We start from the raw sequence: 8,942 nt of genomic DNA on the forward strand, positions 1-8,942 counted from the left end.
GATTGTTAAAAGAGCTGCAAAGGCCCCCAATAAACTGATTTAAAACAAAACACCCAAGTGCCCTCCCCCACCACAAAAAAACGTATCAAAGAGCAAAAAAAAAAGAGCAGATTGAATAAAGTTAATTTCTCTCTGTCCCTCCTGCCTTTTCGCTTGCTGGGATTTGAGGTATGTCTCCATAGTTGTCCCACGTGGGCCACGCAACCTTGAGAGCTATTGGGACTCTGCCATGCTTCCAATGACCTTGGATCCCCGCAACTCCGTATCCTACTTCACCTTCCTGCATCACTGACCTACAGTTATGAGTCTGAGGAGACCCCGGTTAACATCGGATTTATAGACGTGAGTTGGATTGAACTGGAAGGGACTCCTTCTTGATATAAAGTTCTTTCTGGTACATAGATGAGTGTCACTGGTTTGTTTCTCTACACAACCAGCTTAACACCATAACCTAAGCATTGGTCTAAAAAAGTACTTTTCAAAGTGGGCAATACTATTCGGAGGGAGAAGAGAAAGCCCTGGAATGAACCAGGGGCCTACAAAAGTGGATACCTACATTTACCTGGATTATGGGTTATGATGCAAATGTTTCTGATAATCTGAGTATGTCGAGTGATATTTTTTTTCCTGAAAAAGGAGTGGTAAGCCAATTAAGTTTGTGAATGTATGGTCTAAAGATTATAAATAAGCCCAAAGAAGGAAGTAGAATGACTGTGTAAGAGTCTAATAAGACCACATTAAAACTACTAAAAAAGAAGAGCTGATATCAAGGGGCTGAAGTAGAAAGATATAATTTTGAAAATGATGGCAACATATGTACAAGTTCGTTTGATGTGATTGATTTATGGATTGTTATAGTATTTGTAAGAGTCCCCAATAAAATAATTTTAAAATGAAAAAAAAAAAAAAGTAAACCTAAAATAATAATAATAAAATAAAACTACCTTTCTACTTCTGGAGTTAGTAGGTAAAATGTCCAAGATCTGTATTTAAGATGGCTTTAAAATTGTGCTTTGAAGTGTTACTTACCTTCTGTACATATATCTCTATATATTTTTGAAGATTATTTCTATATAAATAAAGCACCAAATCATGGACGAAGTCAAATCGGTCACACACAATGATAAGTGGTAACTGGTCTGTTAGTTTTGCTTCCTAAAAACAAAAATGTACACATAAGTCTTAATTTTCTCTTTGTGTGAGCTATCAAATCTATGTAAAATATGAGAATTTACTCTATATCAAGAGACCCCAACAGACTTGATAGTGTGTATGTGCTTAGTTTCAGTATATTTGTACTAAGCCAACACTTGGGATTCACACAACCAATTATCTGATTCTTCCTGTATACAACCTCTAGCAACTTATTAAAGTTATCACCAAAGACAGATATATACAAATTAAGATTTGTAAGACACAATTGGCACTCAACATGTAAAAGATCATTGTAAGACATTCATTAAGAGTAAATCCCATTCTACATGATCTGCCTCTTATCACTCCCGGCAGGTTACAAGTAATACAACAGTGATGGCCATGAACTTATGAGAACATTCATAGGTGAGATCTTAAATTACCAATTGCTTCTATCATTATAATAAATATTTTGATTGCAATTTTCATCTAAAATTCTTCCTAAAGACAAAGCATTAAATTTAAGAACTTTATAAACAGTCCTTCTATATAAAAAGACAACTTATTTTTTTGATCTGTTTATTTTAGAGTTTTCCTGGTCATTTACAGCTTCCAACTTTAAAGTTTCGTTTTCCTTACAAAGTAACTGGTTAAATATGATATTAAAGTTACAACTAAGTTAAGTAATGAACAAAATTCATCACCCTTAAGAATATAAAGCTAGGTACCTTTAAACTTTTACTACTATTCACTACAACACAGAAAGTTCTCTAAAATTTACTTCATGCGTAATAAAACTTCATTATATAGGCTTAAGCTTAATGTATTTTGTGAATTATACATGATTCATAACTAGCCACAGTCAGCTAAATTTGTGACAGAGAAACAACTCTATGGCCTTTGTACAATAGAGATTCCTTAAAATGATACTCAGGATAAGTTTGAGCTTAATCTTCAAAGGCAGCCTAAATGAGATCCCAAAACACTGATGGTTTACACTACTACCATTACTACCTACATTTCTTCTCAAAGTTAACATTAAAGAAAGGCAATTCCTTAGAGATGATTTTTTTTTTTTTGAGATGATGTTTTTAAACTTGTTCTTTTGAACAGATGGTTTTTCTCAAGTATTTCTTACCAGTTTCCTTCCCTATTTCAGAGAAAACCACAAAGTATTAAGTTTAGAAGAAATAATGCAGACACAATTTCAAAATGCTAAGAATTTCACATTTGGGGAAAAGACATTTGAAACTATGCAAAATGGATTTTCAATCCAACCAGAAAAATCACTTACCTTGAGAAAATTCTTCACTCGTTCAGGATCATAGCAGTTGCTTTCTCTGCAGATTCTTTCTACTTCTTTGATCTGCCCAGTTTTACAGGCTGCCTGAATGTATTTAAAGTGCACATCTGGATCCTGACTAAAGTTAACAATGGACCCCAGAAAGTAGAAGAGACCTTAAAAAAACAAACAATTGCAATTAAGTACAGGTACACCTGAGCATAACAGAACTGAAAAATACTTAAGCACCTACAATGTTATTATGCTCCCAGAACAAATCTGAATACTAGCCTGCATATTAAAAGAAATTTGCTTGCTCAAAAAGTTGAGTAAGAACTAATTAATGTAGGAAGAAGTAGTTCAATAAATTGATTTGTACTTTAATCCTAGCTCAGTGTATTTTATTAGTTGCTAAAGAATTGGTAGCAGCTTCTCAAGATCACAGCTTATCAATACATGAAACTTTTAAAAAAAATCATTTTATTGGGGGCTTGTGCAACTCATCACAATCCATACATACATCGTGTCAAGCACATTTGTACATTTAGTGCCATCATCATTCTCAAAACATTTTCTTTCTACTTGATCCCTTGGTATCAGCTCATTTTTGCCCTTACCCCCTCACAAACCCTTGATAATTTATAAAATATTATTGTTTTGTCATGTCTTACACTGTCAGACATCACCCTTCACCCTCTTTTCTGTTATCCGTCCCCCAGGGAGGGGTTATATGTAGATCATTGTGACCGGTTCCCCCTTTCTACCCTACCTTTCCCTTACCCTCCTAGTATTGTTACTTTCATTATTGGTCCTGAGGTGTTTATCTGTCCTGGATTCCCCATGTTTCCAGTTCCTGTCTGTACTTTGGTCTAGCCGGATTTGTAAGGTAGAATTGGGATCATGATAGTGGTAGGAAGGAATCATTAAAGATCTAGAGGAAAGTGTATGTTTCATCGATGCTATACTGCACCCTGACTGGCTCGTCTCCTCCCTTGATTCTTCTGTAAAGGGATTTTCAGTTGCCTATAGATGGGCTTTGGATCTCCACCCTGAACTCCCCCTCATTCACAATGATATGATTTTCTGATACTTGATCCCATCGAAAGCTCATGATCACAGACTGGTGTGCTTCTTCCCTGTGGGCTTTCTTGCTTCTCAGCTAGATGGCCACTTGTTTACCTTCAAGCCTTTAAGACCCCAGACACTAAATCTTTTGACAGCCTGGCACCATCAGCTTTCTTTGCCACATTTGCTTATGCACCCGCTTTGTCTTCAGTGATTGTGTCGGGGAGGTGAGCATCATGGAATGCCAGGTTAATAGAACAAAGTGTTCTTGCATTGAGGGAGCACTTGAGTGGAGGCCCAATGTCCATCTACTACCTTAGAACTAAACCTATGCACATACATCTATTTCCCTACCATCATATATATATTTACATATGTAAATGCCCTTTGCCTCCCAGTTCTTTCCATTTCCTTTTACTTTCCTCTTGCCCTGCTATCATGTTGTCTTCATATGGGTTTCAGGAATTCCTAACGGTTACATTACCCTTAATAAGACCTACCAGGCCTCCTACCCATTGATTTTAGATCACTTGCTGTTCCCTTGTCCCTGGATTTGTTAACACCCACTTCCTTTTCCCTCTCCTCCCCACTTCTCATGTCCCCCCAGAACTGTCAGCCCTGTTGTTTTCTACTCCGGATTATTTATCCTGCCTATCTTATCTAGATAGACATACAGAGACAAGAATATGCACAAAAACAAGACAAAAGAAAACAAAATAACCACCTTAAGCTTCTTACAAGAAATTTTAAACAAAGACCCATAAACCAGCTGTTCTTTCCACATGCAGTTAGTACATACAAAAAGCAGCTAGCAAAAGAATCTGCTGTTGTTCTGTCCAATAAAACTTTCTAAAATGATGAAAATGTTCCATATCTGCATTGTCCAATACTGTAGCCCGCAACCACAAGAGGATATTGAGCATTTGAATTGTGCTGAGGTGACTCAAGAAGTAAAAATTCAATAATATTTAATTCTATATACTTTAAATTTAAATAGCCATTGTAGAACTTTTATCCTTGCTGTCTAGATCACTACCACAAAGAAAAGGGGCAAAAAGGTAATTGGGAACCAGACCAGAAGTTTAGCTAATGAATGTAAGAGTCACCCTCCAGTACTGTGTATGGCAGTGGTTCTCAACTCGGGGGACACTTAGCAATGCCTGGATGCATTTTTGGTAGTCACGTGTGGCTTGGGGGCAAGGGTGCATAACTAGGGGAGCTGGTATCTGATACTACTAAACATTTAGAGAGATGCTAGGAATGCTGCTGAATATCCTATAACGTACAGGAAAAGCCCCAGCCCACAACAAAGACTTATCCAGCCCAACGTCTGGTGCCAAGGTTGAGAAACTGCTGTAGACACAAAATGTCCTTGATTAGAAAACCCTTGTCATTAAAGAATCAGATAATATAAGCATGAAATGTTATTATACCTATGTATTAATTTCATCTTATAGTTACATCCTAATTGTATTTAAAAGCCTGCCTTGAATCCACCTATAAAATGAACAGTCTTATTCACTACCTATCCCCTTGAACCTGACACAAAAGGTCCTTGATACCATTTACTAAATAATAAAGTTAAAATGTTTCACAAAATTCAACATTTTGCAAAGACAGAATTTTTAATAACTTGTACTCACAAGTCGACCCTGCTAGGTTATTTTAACTAATTAAAGTATGCAGCACCTCCCAATTACCTTCAAAACTCTTGAATGATTCAAAAAGTTCAATCAGAGACTGAGTTGACAGCTGTTCATGATACTTAGAAGCCACCTGAACACAGATCTGCAAATTCTGACGAATATTGGCAGACAGCATGGCCCTGAGGCATTCTAGGGAGTCTTCTACTGATAAGGACCCAAAGTAATTCACTAGCCACTAGAAGACAAAATAAGCAAATATGCAAAACAATTAGTCTCTTGGTATAATCAAATCACTATCATCCAGTATCACAAACACATCTTCAGTATACCATTTAACTGATGTCATTTGTTAGGCAAGAGAGTAACATACCTCAGGGTTAAGAAGATGGGTGTGCACAACTGCACGCTTGATGTCATACAAGTCGGTGAAGTGCTCCAGTGCTCGCTGCAGCAGGCCAGCCTTTTCACACAGCTGAGCGATGTGAGCCCGGTCATAATGTGTGAACATCTGATTGCCGAGAATGGCATCTGCCACCTATAAAACCACAAACCGATTGAGTTCAATTCTGCAGCCAATTGGTATCAGTAATTCTACATTCAATCACATACTTAAAAGTCAACTCTAAATAAGAGAGAGAAAATACAATTATTTTTGAATGAGGAATTGGTGTATCAATAATTTCAAATAACTAAGAATTTTAGAAACTGTGAATAACGATTAAAGCATGCTTGGAAACATGTTTTACAAAGCATGAGAAACATACTTGAGGTGCATGCATAAGGTTCATCTCAAGCAACCGGGTCTGTAGAGGACCTTCTGATGGGCGATTGTTCTTCAGGGCATCAAGCAAAAATGCAGTGCACTGCTGAATTAGATTGTACTCCATAAAGACGTCCACAATCTACAGTAAAAATATTTAAAAGAAACTGTTCAAAGATGTTTAAACTACTTCATAATAATGCTGGCAATACATAAATGAAATAGATACCTCTATTCACTCATCTGTAACTTGATTTTATTAAGAAACTTCAGAATTGGCCACGTAGCTCAAACTCTTAATTCCTCAAAACTAAAGTTGGGTTAAATGTAGTTTCCCATTCTCCATTTGAATAAAAGCCTACAAAAATATTATTTGATTATCTTTACCTGTGTGATATCAGCAAGAGGCTCTTCATCCTGAACCAACATTTGAGCAAATTGTTGACCCTGGTCAGGACTGATCCGCATTACATTTCTCAGCAGAAAGATCCAATCGGGAGTATATCCAACCTATAAATAGTCAAAAATTTAAGACAGCCACCTGCAAAATTCTTTCTGTCCTTCTTAGTATTTAAAAGTTTGTCTTAAAATCAAATCTCACCAATTTAAAACTACTGGTAAAAGCACAAACTGAATTTCAATTAAGATTATCAATTTGACTTTGGTTTACATTGGGCAGACATATTTGAACAAATAGCTCACATTTCAACTTTTCATCTACTAGGTTAAACATCCAATCTACCTTAAAATCTGTAAGCCAGGCAAGAGTAATTGTTTCTATTTTTTTAGCGAGTGTGAATGCTGCATATGTGAGCTAATACTTTTAAAACTTTTCCAAGGAGGTTGAAATATAAGAAAATTCACTATTAAAGTCAACAAGAGTTGCTCAGCCTAATTATTATCTTAATACTTTAATAAATTTACATTGAGAGGTTGTTTTGTTGAACTCACCTTTTTAGCATATAAGACAATCTTCTGGACTTGACCGGTTTCTGCAAAGCACTGAATCACTTTATTTGGGACATTAGCCCTCAGGTACACACTAAGTGCCAATGTAGGGTCCACAGATTTCACCAGGTCACCTAGCTCTTCAGAACACTCCAGCTGTCAAAAGGAAAAACTGATACTGCTTAATGATCCAGCCAGGAACTGTTTTTTAAAAAATGATAGTTAAAAAAAAAAAAAAAGATACTAATTCCACTAAAATAATAGTAAAACAATAGGTACTTAATAATTTATTTTCTCCAGGATAGATTACAAATAAACATACAGGAGCTATGTATGGCAAAGACTCTAATCAGCAATGCCTTGGTAAAATTCTCCACACATTCTAAAATTCAACAAAGATAAAAAGTCCACCAAGACTTAGAGCTATTTGTTAGAATTGTAAATCGTTTATTTAAAACACAATCATTTCTTGACTATGGCAATGTATGTACAAATGTGCTGATACAATTGATATATGGATTGATATAAAGCTGTAAGAGCCACCAATAAAATGATTTATTAAAAAAAAAAAAACCACCCCCCACAATCATTTCCTTCTAACTACACCAAGAACATTCAGATATCAGACTCACAGAGTCCCAATTTTAAAAAAAAAGTTACATCAAAAAAATTACTGTAACATTATCAAGTGAAAATGTGATTTTGAAGGTGGCAGATAGAGTGTACTTTGTATGACTGAAAGTTGTAAGTCCCATGATCTTTTTGGCTTTCAGATTTAATGATCTGAGACAGGACATTCTAATTTGACAAAATTAAGAATTGATAAAATTTTAAGAATAGTCAGGTGCTACACACAAAGAACCTGTTATTAATAAGCCTGCTCCCCAATCTAGAAAACAGCTTCCTTAAGAGTTCTGGCTTTATATACTAGAGTTGATTTTCTACTTTTAAAGGGTACTGCAAAGAGGAGACCTCACAATGTGGTAAGAAATAAAAAGTCTTATCAAGAGTCTAAAGAGTGACCAGTATCCCCCCTTTTCACAAATCAATAACACTAAATGCTTACAAAAAAAATTTTTTTCATGATCCCATAAAAGCAGCCCTCTCTGTTAGACAATTACCTTGGGTGTTCCCATCTTTCCATATCTTAAATAACTAAGATGGACATGAAAAATCATTACTTATAGTGCTTTAAGCAGCACTGTCTCAGTTCTTGACAACACTTTAAGACACCAGCAATTCAAACCTTTTAAACCTTTGTGGACAAGGGGTTTTTATAGTGATATAAAAAAATCAGCTGGGAGAGTGGAGGGAAAGTGAGGGAGAAAGGGGGAACAGATTACAAGGATCTACATATAACCTCCTCCCTAGGGGACGAACAGCAGAGAAGTGGGTGAAGGGCAACATCAGATGATGTAAGATATGAAAAAATAATATTAATTTATAAATTATCAAGGGTTTATGGGAGGGGGGACTGGGGAGGGAGGGGAAAATGAGGAGCTGATACCAAGGGTTCAAGTTGAAAGCAAATGTTCTGAGAATGATGATGGCAACAAATGTACAAATGTGCTTGACACAATGGATGGCTGGATGGATTTTGATTAAGAGTTGAACGAGCCCCCCAATAAAATGATTTTTTTAAAAAGAAAAGAAAAAAATCAGCACTCACGAGTTGCTTGGACTTGTTTGTTGCCTTACAAATAAGGAGGGCATCTCATAAGACACTCTACACAGCATAGTACCAAAAGATCTTATGTGCAGGGAGGGGAAAAAGGAGGAGCTGATGCAGGGGGCCCAAGTAGAAAACAAATGTTTTGAAAATGATGGTAACAAATATACAAATGTGCTTGACACAATGGATGTATGTATGGATTGTGATAAGAGTTGTACGAGCCCCCAATAAAATGATTAAAAAAAAAAAAAGACCTTATGTGCAAAAGAAAATAAGAACCAAATGAAAAAAGGAGCAAGTGAATACAAAAAGGCTTGAAGGTAAACAAGCGGCCACCTAGCTCAGAAGCAACAAAGCCCACATGGAAGAAGCACACCAGCCTGTGTGATCATGAGGTGTCCATAGGATCAGGTATCAGGCATCAAAGACCCAAAA

At 36.2% G+C, this 8,942-nt stretch overlaps 1 protein-coding gene across 4 annotated transcripts in view; it reads right to left on the reverse strand.

The window, feature by feature from the left end:
- The window catches only part of CLTC (clathrin heavy chain), a 63,935-nt gene that overhangs the window by 20,326 nt on the left and 34,667 nt on the right, over nucleotides 1–8,942 (reverse strand). For all 4 annotated transcript variants that reach the window (XM_004707010.3, XM_045299853.1, XM_045299854.1 and 1 more), the window contains 7 exons: nucleotides 6,839–6,991; nucleotides 6,275–6,397; nucleotides 5,892–6,029; nucleotides 5,498–5,662; nucleotides 5,182–5,362; nucleotides 2,429–2,592; nucleotides 1,030–1,155 (listed from right to left, as the gene is read on the reverse strand). In XM_004707010.3, the coding sequence (XP_004707067.1) occupies nucleotides 1,030–1,155; nucleotides 2,429–2,592; nucleotides 5,182–5,362; nucleotides 5,498–5,662; nucleotides 5,892–6,029; nucleotides 6,275–6,397; nucleotides 6,839–6,991 (1,050 nt within the window). The remainder of the gene's footprint in view (nucleotides 1–1,029; nucleotides 1,156–2,428; nucleotides 2,593–5,181; nucleotides 5,363–5,497; nucleotides 5,663–5,891; nucleotides 6,030–6,274; nucleotides 6,398–6,838; nucleotides 6,992–8,942) is intronic.

Source organism: Echinops telfairi, unplaced genomic scaffold (assembly GCF_000313985.2).
Source record: "Echinops telfairi isolate 266 unplaced genomic scaffold, ASM31398v2 ScPeMD7_7458;HRSCAF=8496, whole genome shotgun sequence".
Lineage (NCBI taxonomy): Eukaryota > Metazoa > Chordata > Mammalia > Afrosoricida > Tenrecidae > Echinops > Echinops telfairi.